Source organism: Crinia signifera, chromosome 7 (assembly GCF_055691185.1).
Source record: "Crinia signifera chromosome 7, ASM5569118v1, whole genome shotgun sequence".
Classification (NCBI taxonomy): Eukaryota; Metazoa; Chordata; class Amphibia; order Anura; family Myobatrachidae; genus Crinia; species Crinia signifera.
Window position 1 is genome coordinate 1,169,002 of NC_139223.1, and position 20,497 is coordinate 1,189,498.

The 20,497-nt window shown below is 42.2% G+C and overlaps 1 protein-coding gene across 3 annotated transcripts in view; it reads right to left on the bottom strand.

Moving 5' to 3' along the window:
• Positions 1 to 20,497, bottom strand: part of RUSF1 (RUS family member 1) — a 130,644-nt gene that overhangs the window by 71,875 nt on the left and 38,272 nt on the right. For all 3 annotated transcript variants that reach the window (XM_083152190.1, XM_083152191.1, XM_083152192.1), the window contains exons 6-7: positions 17,754 to 17,786; positions 14,543 to 14,648 (exon numbers count right to left, since the gene is read on the bottom strand). In XM_083152190.1, coding sequence (XP_083008316.1) covers positions 14,543 to 14,648; positions 17,754 to 17,786 — 139 coding nt within the window. The remainder of the gene's footprint in view (positions 1 to 14,542; positions 14,649 to 17,753; positions 17,787 to 20,497) is intronic.

A 20,497-nucleotide genomic window follows, 5' to 3' on the forward strand; every position in this document is an offset into this window, starting at 1 on the left:
TGCAAATATTACCATTAAAATCATAAATAGTGATATTTTGTGAAAAACTGCAAACTAAGAAAGGGAGTGAAAAATGAAAAACCGTGCACTTATGTGTGATGATAAAATAATGGTATAAGTGAGTTTTGTTATATATGGGGGGGGGGGGAATTGTGTCCTCTAAAATTTTGTCACTGTTAATACATTGCTTGCTTTTTACTTTTACTTGTATTTATTATTTTTTATTTTTTATTATTTATTTTTTGTGTTTTGTATCCATATCTATTGAGTGTATTCATTTGTGTGTTTTTACCAGTGGTATCAGTCTTGGATGAATTCATTATATACTGAGACAGTTATACTTTTTATTTGTATTGATGGTTTTATCGGAAGAGATTTGCATGATGTCAGATGAATTGTACATAACTGTTGTGTTCATTTAGTCCCTTAGGGTACATGCTGTCCATCATGAATATCATCTTGGTTTCGAACTGCAACAATTTCTTGTCCACATCCCCACCTCTGACACCCAAGTGGATATGCCTCATTCCGAAAGCCTGTAATCCCTTAGGGTTACCATTGTGATATGAGAGAAAGTGGGAGGCTATAGGGGTCAGGTTCTTAAAATTACTTTTATCCTGTTTTGCTTTCCTAATACTCCCTAGGTGTTCCAGGATTCTCACTTTAAATTTTCTTTTTGTTTTTCCAATGTAAACTTTGTTACATGGACAGGTTAAATGGTAAACTACTCCTTCTGTTGTGCAGTCTATGTAGTCATTGATGTTCCATTTGTTGTTATATTTATCGAAATAATGTGTTTTGGGTACCATGTAGGAACATGCCTTACATTGTCGGCAACAGTAGGAGCCCTTCTTTACAATGGATGGTTTGTGTAAGTCTGGTAAGTGACTTTGGACTAAGACATCTTTTATATTCCTGGACCGTCTCCAGCTTGTTTGCACTCTTTCAGGAAGAATTTCTCTCAGGTCCGTGTCGGTTTGGAGGACTAGCCAATGTTTTTGTAAGATCTTATTTACTTCCTGCCATTTGTTGCTAAAGGTTCCAATGAACCTGACAGGTTCTTCTTTTTGGGATTTGATTTTAGGTGTCAGTAAGGATTCCCGTGGCCGTTTTTTTATATCTTTCTTTGCTCTCTTTACTGTCCTCTTGCTATATCCTCTTTCTCTTGTTCCAGATCTTCTAAGATTCTTAACATCTCCAAATCTTCTTTTGAGAACGAGGGGGGTATATCTGGATCAGGTACAGATTCTTGTGTCCTTTTTTGGCTACAAAAGAATTTTTTAAGAAGTATTTTGCGGGCAAAAAGTTGTGTATCCTTCTCACATTCAAATCTGTCAAATTTATTAACAGGTGAAAAGGATAGACCTTTTGATAGTAAGGAAATTTGGTCAATGTTAAGAGTTTTTGTGGAGAGGTTTATAACTCTTAAATGATCATCATTTATTTTCTGTACTGGCGTCTCTCTCTCGGTTCTTCTCGCCATTCTCTGTTCTCGCGTTTTCTTCTTGTTCCCCTTCCCTCTCCTGATCTTATATTGTCTGGGTTTGAACGTGCGTTCCTTGGGGTCATGTCTAAAAAAGATCTACGGTTGGTATCGAACATGCTTAGGGAGTTTTCGCCTTCTGATGAATCTACTTCTGAGGTGGAATAATTATTTCTGTTGTCATTCCTGTGTTTTGGGTTGTATGTTCTCCATCTATAAACCGTTCCTTGAGCAAAGTCTGTCCTATATCTTTGTTGTTTCCTACGTTTCCTTTCAATGACAGTAGTTTCAAAATCTTCCACTTCTTTTTTGTATTTATTGTATGTTGCTTGAAACTTATCTAGGCCTTCAAATTTTTTTAATTTTTCTGCCAAAATTGTAATTTCTTTAGTGTACTGATTTAACAAGATTTCATCATGTTTTATGAGGATTTTAATTAGCTCAGTCGAACATTGTGTTAGGGTGTGTTCCCACTCTTTTTTCAAGTCCTCAGTTGCCAATTCATATGTGGGGAAGACTCGTGGTCGTAATCCTCTGGGTGTAATACTGTTCTTAAGATAATTGTCAAATGTGTTTTTATTCCACCAGGTCTTGCTTTGTTTAATTTGTATTTGTTTAAGAGAGAATAAATCATCCATCCAATTCCTGTTTAGAGGATCGTTTGTTTCCATTTCTCCACCTGAAAGGAGGTCTAAACCATTGTGCAATTTTTCTCTTCTGTCATCTAAGTCCTTTGCCAGATTGAAAGTTGCCATTTTTTTGTAGCAATCGGGTTAAATTAAATACCTTTATATTATCTAAAAGGTAATAGAGTTTTGTAAGTAGAGTGGTAAGTATTTGTGTTGTTTGCTCGATATAGAGCTGTTTGCCGTGCTAGATTGTATGAAGCTGAAGAATATCAGCTGGTTACAATGTTTAAATACAGGGAAGGGGGAGGAGGGAAGAAATCTGCACAGGCCGATGCTAGAGCATCCGATTTAGCCCCAATTGAGACAGTCCAAAATATAGTTCTCGGAGGGGGTGCAGCCAAAGACACTGAAATAGTTACGAAAAAAGGATAGAGAAGAGTGTCTTCTTTGTTGGCGCACAGAGGTAATTTAGAAGAAAAAAAGTTTTGTTTAATATATTACTTTAAAATTTTATCTTTATTAATTATTTATTAAAAAACTGTCCTTTTTGTGAAATATGTAAGAAATGATTATTTTTGCCAATAAAATTGGTCAAACAGCTACAGTGTCCTTTATTGTCGTATTCTTATCGTTAAGTGGTTTTAATTGTACCTTAAATTAGGTTCTGTTTTTAGGGGAATTTTGTGCTCATATATATTGGAAAAAATTCCGGAGCATCAAATCAGAGAGAATATTATCATTGATATGTGCACTATCCTGCAGAGTGTTTTAAATTTGTACAGTCTGCTACTTGGTTTGTATGTGGTTTTAATTCCACTGGGGGCACGATATCAGACAGAGGCGTAACTAGAATGATGTGGGCCCCATAGCAAAATCTTTGACAGGGCCCCCCCCCCCCCCACATTGTCACTACAATGCCCATGGGGGAGGGGCGCCAGAAGAAAGAGTGAGAGAGGGTGTCGGGAGAGAAACAGTGCCAGGTGGAAAGGGAGAGAGGGGTAGAGAGAGTGTGTGTTTGGGCTGAGAGAAAGATGTGTGGGAGGAAAGAGAGCAGGGAAGAAAGAGGGGAGAGAGAGTACAGGAGAGAGAGCAGGATAGGCAGGGCAGGACAGGCACCCCCCTATAGATGGCATTATGTAACTGCTTCTTTACCCCCATTACTTATAGGAACCACTGTGTGCCTTTTAATTACCCCCTCCCCCCCCCCATACCCAGTAAAGCTGCCGCTAAACCCCCCCCCCCAGGACAGATGATTCTACCTCTGGCAGCATGGTGTGTGTCCTCTCCACAGAGTATTCACTTTGCCAGGTCTCCGCACCGTCCACCGCACCGGCTCCACAGCACATCAGCGCCGGAAACATCAGCGGCCGGGGGCGGGGCTAGCAGAGCAAGCAGCACTGCAGCAGCACAAAGTGTCTCTCCCTCACAAGCCGGACAAGCGGCCGGGCCTGGGGGCCAATACCACCAGCAGCTGCTGCAGACCCGTGAGATGATGCCGCTACATCTCGCGGGTCAAAGTACAGGTCGGCGGCGTCCTCCCCCTCCAGGCTTCTCCCCCGGCCAGCCCAGCACACATGCATTGACTTACTGCTCAGCTAGCCCAAGCCCCTTTTAATGGCGGACGCGGCGGCTCCGATCTGGCAATATTATTAGCGGTCATGGTGCAGGGGGTACTTGCTTGCTGTCCATGGGGCCCGGGCCCCCCCAGCCGCCGGGCCCCATAGCAGCTGCACCCCCTGCACCCACGGTAGTTCCGCCACTGATATCAGATAAGGGTTTCAGGCAGATGCAGTGTTATCGCTATTTAATATTCCTCACTGAATTGATACCCTAAACAGACATTGGTTCCACTTAAAGTATTGAGTGATGAGGTTAAATGCGCTTGTTCACTCCTTTTTTTAAAAATGATTTATTTCCAGGGAGTGTAGGGGCGCTTCTAATGTTATATAATTAACACTGTTATATTGTGTCTATCCACTTTTAGGTTCTTATTACTTTATACACATTTGTAACTTATGCTATAATTGGCCAATTGATTGGATGGTGTGTACATATACAGCATATAAGTAACCAATTTGTTGCACACTGTATGGGATCCAACCTTGTTGATTTCCCCATATATTAAGTGCTATTACAAAACGTATAGTGCCAGACAGACGGCATATACCATTATAGTACAAGCGCACGCAATCAGCATTAACGCATATCAGGAGGCATAATTCTGGTATCTTGCCCTGCACCGTACTGTCAGTATTTGTAACAGATAGTACGAGAGAAATTAGCACGGCAGATATAAGATATATAAAAACAGTTATTGCCCAAAACACTCGTGGCAATAAAAAGTAACACGTAGATATCAGGCATTAAATCCTGGAAACGTGTATGCCTCAAGCACCCTGGGAATAGAATGCTTATATTCCACAATAGCCGGCTGATATTGTAACTGTCTCTGCGGAGTGTTTAAATGCAATACACACGATTTGTACTGTATAATAGACGGCCAACATTGTAACTGCTTATATGGTGTAACACAAAAAACATCATCTTTACAAATATATATATAAGATCAGTATCTATACACTGTGCAATCTGCAAAGCATATCAAATAGATATAAAGCAGGCTCAGCGATAACAGTAACCATATTTGGGACTACAGAGATTAGAGGGCAACATAGGTATCAGAGGGCAAGAATTTAGGTAATCCAAATTGTCCGAATTACTCTGCAATATACTATATATGCCCCATAGCAGATAAACACACAAAATCAGTACAATCCATTTTACATGGCTGATGTGTGATATTACTACCACTATACTATGTTAATGTAAAACATTATCTGCTATTATGTTATGTCCCAAAGTTTAATTGCATAAATGCAAGGTCTGTACCTTCCAAATTGGTAAAAATCATAAGGTGGGATCCCATGCACTATGCAATAAATTGGTTACTGAAACATCGTACGTATACACACCATACAATTAAAACGACCAATCACACTATAAATCACAGATGTGTATGAATTAATGTGCTTATATTTGACCGGCACCTGCACACCACGCAATCTGTAAAATATAGCTGTCAGCATATTAAAGCAGACTCAACAGTGCAAGTAAGCATACTCAGGACTACAGACATTAGAGGGCAACGCAAGTGTTAGAGGGCAAGTATTTGTCCAAATTATTCTGCAATACACCGGGCGTGCCCCATAGCAGGCAAACACACAAAATCGGAATGATCCATTTACATGGCTAATGTGTGATAACACTACTACCATACTGTGTTAATTAAAATTATTGTCTGCTATAGTAATATAAATGTCCTCAATAAAATTGCACCTAATATAAGGTCTGTACTTAATATATGGGGAAATCAACAAGGTTGGATCCCATACAGTGTGCAACAAATTGGTTACTTATATGCTGTATATGTACACACCATCCAATCAATTGGCCAATTATAGCATAAGTTACAAATGTGTATAAAGTAATAAGAACCTAAAAGTGGATAGACACAATATAACAGTGTTAATTATATAACATTAGAAGCGCCCCTACACTCCCTGGAAATAAATCATTTTTAAAAAAAAAGGAGTGAACAAGCGCATTTAACCTCATCACTCAATACTTTAAGTGGAACCAATGTCTGTTTAGGGTACCAATTCAGTGAGGAATATTAAATAGCGATAACACTGCATCTGCCTGAAACCCTTATCTGATATCGTGCCCCCAGTGGAATTAAAACCACATACAAACCAAGTAGCAGACTGTACAAATTTAAAACACTCTGCAGGATAGTGCACATATCAATGATAATATTCTCTCTGATTTGATGCTCCGGAATTTTTTCCAATATATATGAGCACAAAATTCCCCTAAAAACAGAACCTAATTTAAGGTACAATTAAAACCACTTAACGATAAGAATACGACAATAAAGGACACCGTAGCTGTTTGACCAATTTTATTGGCAAAAATAATCATTTCTTACATATTTCACAAAAAGGACAGTTTTTTAATAAATAATTAATAAAGATAAAATTTTAAAGTAATATATTAAACAAAACTTTTTTTCTTCTAAATTACCTCTGTGCGCCAACAAAGAAGACACTCTTCTCTATCCTTTTTTCGTAACTATTTCAGTGTCTTTGGCTGCACCCCCTCCGAGAACTATATTTTGGACTGTCTCAATTGGGGCTAAATCGGATGCTCTAGCATCGGCCTGTGCAGATTTCTTCCCTCCTCCCCCTTCCCTGTATTTAAACATTGTAACCAGCTGATATTCTTCAGCTTCATACAATCTAGCACGGCAAACAGCTCTATATCGAGCAAACAACACAAATACTTACCACTCTACTTACAAAACTCTATTACCTTTTAGATAATATAAAGGTATTTAATTTAACCCGATTGCTACAAAAAAATGGCAACTTTCAATCTGGCAAAGGACTTAGATGACAGAAGAGAAAAATTGCACAATGGTTTAGACCTCCTTTCAGGTGGAGAAATGGAAACAAACGATCCTCTAAACAGGAATTGGATGGATGATTTATTCTCTCTTAAACAAATACAAATTAAACAAAGCAAGACCTGGTGGAATAAAAACACATTTGACAATTATCTTAAGAACAGTATTACACCCAGAGGATTACGACCACGAGTCTTCCCCACATATGAATTGGCAACTGAGGACTTGAAAAAAGAGTGGGAACACACCCTAACACAATGTTCGACTGAGCTAATTAAAATCCTCATAAAACATGATGAAATCTTGTTAAATCAGTACACTAAAGAAATTACAATTTTGGCAGAAAAATTAAAAAAATTTGAAGGCCTAGATAAGTTTCAAGCAACATACAATAAATACAAAAAAGAAGTGGAAGATTTTGAAACTACTGTCATTGAAAGGAAACGTAGGAAACTACAAAGAGATAGGACAGACTTTGCTCAAGGAACGGTTTATAGATGGAGAACATACAACCCAAAACACAGGAATGACAACAGAAATAATTATTCCACCTCAGAAGTAGATTCATCAGAAGGCGAAAACTCCCTAAGCATGTTCGATACCAACCGTAGATCTTTTTTAGACATGACCCCAAGGAACGCACGTTCAAACCCAGACAATATAAGATCAGGAGAGGGAAGGGGAACAAGAAGAAAACGCGAGAACAGAGAATGGCGAGAAGAACCGAGAGAGAGACGCCAGTACAGAAAATAAATGATGATCATTTAAGAGTTATAAACCTCTCCACAAAAACTCTTAACATTGACCAAATTTCCTTACTATCAAAAGGTCTATCCTTTTCACCTGTTAATAAATTTGACAGATTTGAATGTGAGAAGGATACACAACTTTTTGCCCGCAAAATACTTCTTAAAAAATTCTTTTGTAGCCAAAAAAGGACACAAGAATCTGTACCTGATCCAGATATACCCCCCTCGTTCTCAAAAGAAGATTTGGAGATGTTAAGAATCTTAGAAGATCTGGAACAAGAGAAAGAGGAAACTAATTTGAGACTCCAACCACATGACAGCAAACAACTACAGAAAAAATCTACCTTCTTTCCAGAATTTAAAATCTGTCCACCAGTCAAGGTTTACCTGGATCTGGTCTCAAAAGACCTAGATAACCTCTCCAATCACCAAGATCCAATAGAAACATACCGTGACAATTTAACACCTGGTGAGAGAACAGCTCTCAAAGAGATCTCCCAATGGGAGGATGTAATTATTAAACCCTCAGACAAGGGGGGTAATATAGTCTTATGGCCAAGGTCTATGTACATTAAAGAATTGAATAAACAACTGAATGATCGCACCTGCTACAAAATTTTGACCTTTAACACAACCATCAATTACCAACAAATGTATAAGAACTTGATTGACAATGCATGGAGAAACAATACCATCACGAAGAAAGATCATGCTTTCTTACAAATAGACTCACCTGTAGTACCAACCCTGTATCTCTTACCGAAAATCCACAAGGATGAAACAACACCGCCTGGTAGACCAATTGTGGCAGGAGTTGGATGCCTTACAGAGAAAGCCAGCATCTATGTTGATCAATACCTGCGACAATATGTGCTCTCTCTCCCTTCATATGTAAGGAATACAATGGACGTACTTTTAAAATTGCAAGATGTCATAGTCAGCCCTAACACCTGGCTGGCGACATATGACGTTGAAAGTCTGTATACGAGCATACATCATGCAAACGGCATCAAAGCAGCGGGATTCTTCTTAAGCATGAGTAGACAGGATGATTTTAACTCCTTTCTGATTAAACTTTTGGAGTTTATCCTCACAAAAAACTACTTCACATGCAATGGCAGATACTACCTCCAGGTAAGGGGAACAGCGATGGGGACGGCATGTGCCCCAACGTATGCGAACCTTTACCTTGGGTGGTGGGAGAGGGAGGTCATGTTTGCCGAGACCAACAGTCAGTACACCGACCACATCATACTGTATCTACGATACATTGATGATATTTTGCTAATATGGGACGGCGAACAACAAGACTTAGAGCATTTCATAAGTCAACTAAACTGCAATTCCTTGGGCCTCAAACTATCAGGCAACATGAGTCAAAAAAATGTCAATTTCTTGGATCTCAAAATACAAATTGAGGAAAATGGACAAATAACAACTGATAATTATCGAAAAGAAACTGCCACCAACAGCTTACTACATGCAACGAGCTTTCATCATCCAGCCACCATCAAAGCAATACCAAAGGGAGAAATCCTGAGAACAAAAAGGAATTGCTCACAAAGTACTGATTTTAACCTGAGAGAACAACAATTATGTGAAAGACTTTATCAGAGAGGATATAGCAAGAGGACAGTAAAGAGAGCAAAGAAAGATATAAAAAAACGGCCACGGGAATCCTTACTGACACCTAAAATCAAATCCCAAAAAGAAGAACCTGTCAGGTTCATTGGAACCTTTAGCAACAAATGGCAGGAAGTAAATAAGATCTTACAAAAACATTGGCCAGTCCTCCAAACCGACACGGACCTGAGAGAAATTCTTCCTGAAAGAGTGCAAACAAGCTGGAGACGGTCCAGGAATATAAAAGATGTCTTAGTCCAAAGTCACTTACCAGACTTACACAAACCATCCATTGTAAAGAAGGGCTCCTACTGTTGCCGACAATGTAAGGCATGTTCCTACATGGTACCCAAAACACATTATTTCGATAAATATAACAACAAATGGAACATCAATGACTACATAGACTGCACAACAGAAGGAGTAGTTTACCATTTAACCTGTCCATGTAACAAAGTTTACATTGGAAAAACAAAAAGAAAATTTAAAGTGAGAATCCTGGAACACCTAGGGAGTATTAGGAAAGCAAAACAGGATAAAAGTAATTTTAAGAACCTGACCCCTATAGCCTCCCACTTTCTCTCATATCACAATGGTAACCCTAAGGGATTACAGGCTTTCGGAATGAGGCATATCCACTTGGGTGTCAGAGGTGGGGATGTGGACAAGAAATTGTTGCAGTTCGAAACCAAGATGATATTCATGATGGACAGCATGTACCCTAAGGGACTAAATGAACACAACAGTTATGTACAATTCATCTGACATCATGCAAATCTCTTCCGATAAAACCATCAATACAAATAAAAAGTATAACTGTCTCAGTATATAATGAATTCATCCAAGACTGATACCACTGGTAAAAACACACAAATGAATACACTCAATAGATATGGATACAAAACACAAAAAATAAATAATAAAAAATAAAAAATAATAAATACAAGTAAAAGTAAAAAGCAAGCAATGTATTAACAGTGACAAAATTTTAGAGGACACAATTTCCCCCCCCCCCCCCATATATAACAAAACTCACTTATACCATTATTTTATCATCACACATAAGTGCACGGTTTTTCATTTTTCACTCCCTTTCTTAGTTTGCAGTTTTTCACAAAATATCACTATTTATGATTTTAATGGTAATATTTGCAATTTCACTATAAGACACGAATTATTATATAAAATATCACATTGAAATAAATACAACGATTAATAAATACATATCACTTCATTTATATAATTCTATTTTCACTTCATTATCATAATCCTAAATTACAACCTAATCACCAAAGCACAAATCTTCACTTCTATTCAAAATCCTCACAATCTTTAAATCAACAATATTATAAGAACGCATTATCACCAAATTAATCCATTTGCTATCTAACAATTATACAATCATAAGAATCTATTAAAAAACCTACAAGCCAATAACCCGCAATCTAATATAAGAGAGAATATACATATACCCTGAAAGCCGATATATCCCTATGGGAACCCGGGCATCAGTATAATCTATAAACGCATCTCCTAATCGGAGACATTGTGAAAAGCATGTGACACGCAATACTGGCCATGATTGGTACCCTTCCTTTTAAAAACCATCAGAACGGAGCAATCGGGTTCGCCTTGACAAAACGGTTACCCGTGAAACGCGCGTCGGCGTCACGGTGTTCCTTGTCCTTCATAATAATTATTTATAAATGTATTGAACTGTGATTGAATGAATTTGACTCACATGAGATAGGAGCGCTTCTGTTCTTGCGGCTAGGACCGCCAGTATCATCTGATACAAGCATATCGTACTATACTTAAACTACTCAGCGCGTGCTATTACAAAACGTATAGTGCCAGACAGACGGCATATACCATTATAGTACAAGCGCACGCAATCCGCATTAACGCATATCAGGAGGCATAATTCTGGTATCTTGCCCTGCACCGTACTGTCAGTATTTGTAACAGATAGTACGAGAGAAATTAGCACGGCAGATATAAGATATATAAAAACAGTTATTGCCCAAAACACTCGTGGCAATAAAAAGTAACACGTAGATATCAGGCATTAAATCCTGGAAACGTGTATGCCTCAAGCACCCTGGGAATAGATTGCTTATATTCCACAATAGCCGGCTGATATTGTAACTGTCTCTGCGGAGTGTTTAAATGCAATACACACGATTTGTACTGTATAATAGACGGCCAACATTGTAACTGCTTATATGGTGTAACACAAAAAACATCATCTTTACAAATATATATATAAGATCAGTATCTATACACTGTGCAATCTGCAAAGCATATCAAATAGATATAAAGCAGGCTCAGCGATAACAGTAACCATATTTGGGACTACAGAGATTAGAGGGCAACATAGGTATCAGAGGGCAAGAATTTAGGTAATCCAAATTGTCCGAATTACTCTGCAATATACTATATATGCCCCATAGCAGATAAACACACAAAATCAGTACAATCCATTTTACATGGCTGATGTGTGATATTACTACCACTATACTATGTTAATGTAAAACATTATCTGCTATTATGTTATGTCCCAAAGTTTAATTGCATAAATGCAAGGTCTGTACCTTCCAAATTGGTAAAAATCATAAGGTGGGATCCCATGCACTATGCAATAAATTGGTTACTGAAACATCGTACGTATACACACCATACAATTAAAACGACCAATCACACTATAAATCACAGATGTGTATGAATTAATGTGCTTATATTTGACCGGCACCTGCACACCACGCAATCTGTAAAATATAGCTGTCAGCATATTAAAGCAGACTCAACAGTGCAAGTAAGCATACTCAGGACTACAGACATTAGAGGGCAACGCAAGTGTTAGAGGGCAAGTATTTGTCCAAATTATTCTGCAATACACCGGGCGTGCCCCATAGCAGGCAAACACACAAAATCGGAATGATCCATTTACATGGCTAATGTGTGATAACACTACTACCATACTGTGTTAATTAAAATTATTGTCTGCTATAGTAATATAAATGTCAATAAAATTGCACCTAATATAAGGTCTGTACTTAATATATGGGGAAATCAACAAGGTTGGATCCCATACAGTGTGCAACAAATTGGTTACTTATATGCTGTATATGTACACACCATCCAATCAATTGGCCAATTATAGCATAAGTTACAAATGTGTATAAAGTAATAAGAACCTAAAAGTGGATAGACACAATATAACAGTGTTAATTATATAACATTAGAAGCGCCCCTACACTCCCTGGAAATAAATCATTTTTAAAAAAAGGAGTGAACAAGCGCATTTAACCTCATCACTCAATACTTTAAGTGGAACCAATGTCTGTTTAGGGTATCAATTCAGTGAGGAATATTAAATAGCGATAACACTGCATCTGCCTGAAACCCTTATCTGATATCGTGCCCCCAGTGGAATTAAAACCACATACAAACCAAGTAGCAGACTGTACAAATTTAAAACACTCTGCAGGATAGTGCACATATCAATGATAATATTCTCTCTGATTTGATGCTCCGGAATTTTTTCCAATATATATGAGCACAAAATTCCCCTAAAAACAGAACCTAATTTAAGGTACAATTAAAACCACTTAACGATAAGAATACGACAATAAAGGACACCGTAGCTGTTTGACCAATTTTATTGGCAAAAATAATCATTTCTTACATATTTCACAAAAAGGACAGTTTTTTAATAAATAATTAATAAAGATAAAATTTTAAAGTAATATATTAAACAAAACTTTTTTTCTTCTAAATTACCTCTGTGCGCCAACAAAGAAGACACTCTTCTCTATCCTTTTTTCGTAGCCAGACCCACTGAGCCTAATTATCCCTGTCACCGAAGGTTCAATTACAAGGCAACATGTACTGTGGTAACGTTGTTGTTATATTGCTTAGGATGACCGCTCCAATAACGTATGTGCTGGACTGATTTATCAATATATACGATTGCAGTGTTATTGCTTATATAGCGGGAGAGCTGTCCGTTATGAGAAGGAGCCATACACCCTATTGTAATTTTTGCAATGTATACTACTGTATTACTTGTAGACTCGATTGCTGTATATTGATCTGATTGCTATGCTATGTCATTTTTGCTGTATTTAAATTTTTTTTTTTTTTTTATGTTTGTTTGTTATGCATCTAAAAATATCAATAAAAAATTGTTGAATTAAAAAAAAAAAAAAAATATGTGATTATTTTAGTGCGTTGCAGACATTACTGGTTTTTGAAGTGAGGAGAAGCCATCCTTAAATATTCACTGATAGGGGAACCCGTTATTCTCCTCTCATTCAGAGACAGCCATTCTATGTCACACATACAGTACAGGACCACGGCAACTGCAGTACATTCGCTGAAACTAAATTTATTAAATATTTAAGAGGATATACTAACACATGGTAAAACCCGCACGTGGTATTTTAACACAAACAATTATTTACTTTGTTTGTCCTATTTGTGTTTCTTTTAAGATTTCGCTGCTAAAATCTAATAAAAGTTCATTTTTATTGGTTAAAATAAGTATCTTCTCCTGGTGCACCGCAACTAGACATTCTCTTGCCTATCCCTCCATCTTATTAGCATACTGATGTTAGTGGTGGCACAACCCTGATTATAATATAGAGTATTATCCTGAGAATCACAATAAACAGGGGACCCTATATCCCTATATCCCTATCTCTATATCCCTATCTCTATATCCCTATCTCTATATCCCTATCCCTATATCCGTATATCCCTATATCCCTATCCCTATATCCCTATCCCTAGATACAAATCCTGTGCGACTGGCTCCAATACAAACAGATGTGCTGGGAAGTCTAGGCCATGGAGACCCCACCTCGCTCCTCACAGGACTGATAACGTTGTGATACCACAGGTGAGGTTGAGTCCATTCCCCGATGGACACAACATTAGGCAGGGAATGTAGAGGACCACTACCGGTCTTGCCTGGTGCAGAATTGTGGGCGAGTGTAAACATATCTCATTGGTGGGGAAGGGGGCTGGGGAAGGGGTCGTGCATGTCCTGCGGCAGGCAGGACACGCATGGACAGTCAGACCGGAAGAACAATATAATTAACACCAGAGACATGTATCTGTGTTCCACCTTTTTTAGCGTTGTCCCCTACAGATACACATAACTATGGGGCTGACTCAAAAACAAGGCACACACAGGTCCCAATTTGGCCCCTCTCCCAATGATGTCAGTAATGTGCACCTTCGACCAATTTCCCCCTCGCAGTCTGTTTGACAGATGGGGGCACGCCCATAGAAGCTATGGGGGGGGGGTACTGGCATGATGTCGGTGCCCGAGTGACTCCGGGATGACACAGTGGGTGCGAGCGCCGGGGAGAGGAGGAGAAATCCCTCCATGTAATCCTCCTCTGTGTAACCGTACACATCCATCTGCAGCCCAGAAAAGGGGCTTAGGGGGCAGAGAGGGAGGCGGGTGTTCGCTGGGCTCCAACACACACACACAGCCCAGCGAGCAGATCTGAATTGGGCACAATGTAACGTGACCCTATATGTACATCATGCAGACAGAACCCATACTGGCGGAATGTGTTACCTTGAAGACTCCGGCCATGCACAGTGTCAGAGTGAAGAATGATGGGAAAACTGGCGCCAAGATCTCCATAAAAATGGCCACATCGTTTAGAACGTCGGCAAACAGCCTGTAAGTAGAAGAAGGGGACATGAGTTCAATGACGGATGGAAAGGCGACCTGAAGGCCACACCTTATCTGAACAGGGAGTGCCCAATCACACCACCACGCCTTACCCTAAACAGAGTGTGCCCATCACACCACCACGCCTTATCTAAACAGAGAGTGCCACATCACACGGCCACGCCTTATCTGAACAGAGAGTGCCCCATCACACGGCCACTCTAAACAGAGTGCCCCATCACACGGCCATGCCTTATCTAAACAGAGAGTGCCACACCACACCGCCGTGCCTTATCTAAACAGAGAGTGCCCAATCACACCACCACGCCTTACCCTAAACAGAGTGTGCCCATCACACCACCACGCCTTATCTAAACCGGGAGTGCCCCATCACACGGCCACGCCTTATCTGAACTGAGAGTGCCACAACACACCGCCACTCTAAACAGAGTGCCCCATCACACGGCCACGCCTTATCTAAACAGAGAGTGCCCCATCACACGCCACACCTTATCTGAACAGAGAGTGCCCATCACACCGCCACACCTTATCTGAACAGAGAGTGCCCATCACACCGCCACACCTTATCTAAACAGAGAGTGCCACATCACACCGCCACTCCTTATCTGAATAGAGAGTGCCCATCACACCACCACGCCTTATCTAAACAGAGAGTGCCCCATCACACTGCCACTCCTTATCTAAACAGAGAGTGCCCCATCACACCGCCATGCCTCATCTAAACAGAGAGTGCGCCATTACACCGCCACACCTTATCTGAACAGAGAGTGCCCATCACACCGCCACACCTTATCTAAACAGAGAGTGCCCATCACACCGCCACTCCTTATCTAAACAGAGAGTGCCCCATCACACCGCCACTCCTTATCTAAACAGAGAGTGCCCCATCACACCGCCACACCTTATCTAAACAGAGTGTGCCCCATCACACCGTGACTCCTTATCTGAACAGAGAGTGCGCCATTACACCGCCACGCCTTATCTGAACAGAGAGTGCGCCATCACACCACCACGCCTTATCTAAACAGAGTGTGCCCCATCACACCGCCACTCTAAACAGAGTGCCCCATCACACCGCCACGCCTTATCTAAACAGAGTGTGCCCTATCACACCGCCACTCTAAACAGAGTGCCCCATCACACCGCCACACCTTATCTGAACAGAGAGTGCCCATCACACCACCACTCCTTATCTAAACAGAGAGTGCCCCATCACACCGTGACTTCTTATCTAAACAGAGAGTGCCCATCACACCGCCACTCCTGATCTGAACAGAGAGTGCCACAACACACCACCACTCCTTATCTGAACAGAGAGTGCCCATAACACCGTGACACCTTATCTGAACAGACAGTGCCCATCACACTGTGACTCCTTATCTGAACAGAGAGTGCCACATAACACCACCACGCCTTATCTAAACAAAGAGTGCCACATCACACTGCCACTTCTAATCTACACAGAGTGCCCCATCACACCGCTACTTCTTATCTACACAGAGAGTGCCCATCACACCGTCACTCCTGATCTGAACAGAGAGTGCCCATCACACCGCCACTCCTGATCTGAACAGAGAGTGCCACAACACACCACCACTCCTTATCTGAACAGAGAGTGCCCATCACACTGTGACTCCTTATCTGAACAGAGAGTGCCCATCACACTGTGACTCCTTATCTGAACAGAGAGTGCCCATCACACCGCTACTTCTTATCTACACAGAGAGTGCCCATCACACCGCCACTCCTTATCTGAACTGAGATCGCCCCGTTACGAGAGCGCGCCCCAGGCTACTTGTGCCTCTGTGATAGAAATGTGTTAGTGTGGCCGGAGAGCCCGGCACATGGGGTTAATGCCAGCCACAGCACTGAAAGGGTTAACCCTCCATGCTGCGGCACTATTTTGGACAAGGGCACTTGACATGTTTTAGATGGTATGAGCAGCGCTGAGCTGGGACACAGTCAGCTTCTGCATTGCCTGTACTTTAGCGCAAACAGTTCCACAGCCAACACACAAGATACGCTCAGCAAACACTCATAGATGGAGATCAGACGATGTTCTATGTTTAGTTGTATCACTGCACCTCGCCACACTTACACCCAGAGGCATAGCTAGGGCGGAGCATGAGCTCCAGGCGCCGAAAGTTGTTATGGAGCCGGAGCCACACACGGCGAACGGCAACCCTGCCCTGCTGTAGACCGGCCGCCCGCTATCTAAAGTCTACAGAAAAATGGCCGCCGGCCTCCTGCACTGAGGACATGTTTAGTGCAGGAGGCCGGAAGCGGGAACACAGGCTGTGTGTGCGTTCCACGGACTTGAGTCTTGACTGCTGCTGTCGAGAATGGAGGGCGGCACATTGTAGCATGGACCCCCCTGCAGTCAGGTCAGCTTTGCCCGCACCCCCGTCCAGGCCGATTCAGAGCCGACCACCCCCCTAACCACCCCCCACTTGCTGAGAAGTTTTCCTCGGTGTCCCTTTTCTTCGCTGCCCACCCAGTGCCGCCGGGGGGAGAAGGGCTGTCCACGGCGCTTCCACGCTGCACTGCCCCCCATGGATCACGGCATATATCCTCCCCCCCCCCCCTCCCCGTGGAGTAGGTCGACGGCCGCATCGCATCCACCTCCCCTCCCTGGACCGGGTCGGAGGGGGGAGGGGATCATCTGGGGCACTGACCGGGCCTGCACCGGCCCTGGGTAAGACAGGGGGAGCAGTAGCGGCCTGTGTGGTGTCCTGTTGATAGACAGGGGAGCAGCCTGGGGGTGCATATTTAATAATGTAATAGGTTGGGGGGGCGCAAAGCATGCCCTTGCTCTGGGCACTGTGGCACCTAGCTACACCGCTGCTTACACTGGAGAGAGAAAAGGCGCTATGTACGTGAAGACCCACACGATCTAATTCGGAGTCTGAATGGGAAGAAGGCAACGAGGAACAATGAGAGGTATTGTTGGTGTCCATGTTACCGGGAATTCCTTTTATCATGGGAATAGTACAATGAGAATGCAAACTCGCCATCATTACATTACAGATACCAACAGAACACAGAATACCGCTGTACCCCATGGGGCCTATGTACAGGTATTGCCCATTACCTCCATCTCTTAGCGTCACAGTCAAGTCGGCTTCTAAATAAAAAATGGGAGAAAGGAAACAAAAGGGAAAGCTTTATAAGTATGCTTTACAAACCCCTAAACATCTATCCAGGACAAAATGGAGCCATTGTACTCTCATATTGCTACACAACTCCGCCTGTACCCTATAACATCCCTACACAGCTGCGCCTGTACCCCCTGACATCACTACAAAGCTCCACCTCCCCCTGACATCACTACGCAGCTCCACCTCCCCCTGACAGCACTACGCAGCTTACAACTCCCCCTGACATCACTACGCAGCTTACACCTCCCCCTGACATCACTACGCAGCTTACACCTCCCCCTGACATCACTACGCAGCTTACACCTCCCCCTGACATCACTACGCAGCTTACACCTAACCCGACATCACTACACAGCTCCACCTTCCCCCTGACATCACTACACAGCTCCACCATCCCCCCTGACATCACTACACAGCTCCACCTCCCCGACATCACTACACAGCTCCAACTCCCCCCGATAACACTACACAGCTCCAACTCCCCCCTGACATGACTACGCAGCTTACACCTCCCCAATGACATCACAACACAGCTCCACCTCCCCCATGACATCACTACACAGCTTCACATCACTAAACAGCTCCCCCCCCCCGCCACCATCTCTACACAGCTCCAACCCCCGCCCCTCCCGACATCTCTACGCAGACCCACCTCCCCCCGACATCACTGCACAGTTCCACCTTCCCCCTGATATTACTAAACAGCTTCACCTCCCCCTTCATCCCAAAATCACTATACAGCTCCATCTCCCCCTGACATCACTACACAGCTCCACCTCCCCCCGACATCACTACACAGCTCCACCTTCCCCCTGCCTTCACTACATAGCTTCACCTCCCCCCCTGACATCACTACGCAGCTTCACCTTCCTCCTGACATCACAACACAGCTCCACCTTCCCCATGACATCACAACACAACTCCACCTCCCCTGACATCACTACACAGCTCCACCTCCCCCCGACATCACTACACAGCTCCACCTTCCCCCTGCCTTCACTACATAGCTTCACCTCCCCCCCTGACATCACTACGCAGCTTCACCTTCCTCCTGACATCACAACACAGCTCCACCTTCCCCATGACATCACAACACAACTCCACCTCCCCTGACATCTCTACGCAGCTCCAATCCGCCCGACATCACTGCGTAGTTCCACTTCCCCGACATCACTGCACAGTTCCACTTCCCCGTGATATCACTACACACCTCCCCCTTCACCCCAAAACCAAATCACTACACAGCTCCAAATCCACCCGACATCTCTACGCAGCTTCAGCTCCCCCTGACATCCCTACACAGCCCCACCTCTTCCCTGACATCACTACACAGCTCCACCTCCTCCTTCACCCCATAATCACTACACCACTCCACCTGCCCCCGACATCACTATGCAGCCCCACCTCCCCCCTGACATAACTACACAGCTCCACCTCCCCCTTCACCCCAAAATCACTTCAACTCCTCCAATCCTCCCTCAGATAAAGAGAACACAAGGAGAGAAATTTAGTAGGAAGAGAGATTCAGAAAGTGGCAATCATTTACACTGCAAAACCAGTTTGATTTTGCAGTGTAAATGATTGCCACTTTAAAAAAAGCTGGTGATTTCTTACCAAATCTTTCACTTTCTAAATCTCTCTTAATAATAGGATTTTAATACCTACCGGTAAATCCTTTTCACGAAGTTCATATGATATAGTGGGTTCTCAATACATTGGGGAAGAAGAGGTTCTCCGCAGGAGACAGGCACATAGAACTCTTTACAGTGGGTGTAGAATTTGACGGCAGATAAGAACCACTTGGCCCATCTAGTCTGCCCCTTTTTTAAACATGTTACCTCAAACCATATTTGATCCTTATTTTTTTGTAAGGATATCAATATGCCAATCCCAAGCATGTTTACATTGTACTACTGTATTTGCCTCTACCACCTCTGTTGGGAGGCTATTCCACTTATCTACTACTCTTTCTGTGAAGTAATTCTTCCTCACATTTCCCCTGAATCTTCCTCCCTCTAGTTTCAGTGCATGTCCTCGTGTTCTGCTGCTCCTCTATCTGTGAAGAATGTCTCCCACCTGTACCTTGTTAAAACCCTTGATATATTTGAAAGTTTCTATCATGTCCCCCTTTCCCTTCTCTGCTCTAAACTATACATATTAAGATCTTTTAGTCTTTCCTGGTATGTTATGTGATGTAGGCCATGCACCATTTTAGTTGCCCTTCTTTGTACAGTCTCTAATGTATTTATATCCTTCTGGAGATATGGCCTCCAGAACTGAACACAATACTCTAGGTGAGGTCGTACCAATGACCTATACAGTGGCATTATTACTTCTTTCTTTCTACTGCTGATACCTCTCCCTATGCAACCAAGCATCTGACTTGCCTTCTTCATTGCTTTGTTACATTGCCTACCTGCCTTTAAGTCCCCTGAAATAGTGACACCTAGATCCCTCTCTTCCTCAGTAGTTTCCATTATAGTGCCATTTATACTATATTTAGTCTTTGGATTTTTGCAACCCAAGTGCATGATTTTGCATTTTTTGGCATTAAACTGTAGTTGCCATGCTCTTGACCATTCCTCTAATCTACCTAGATCATCAATCATTTGTTTTACCCCTCCTGGTGTGTCTACCCTGTTGCATACCTTTGTGTCATCTGCAAAAAGGCACATTT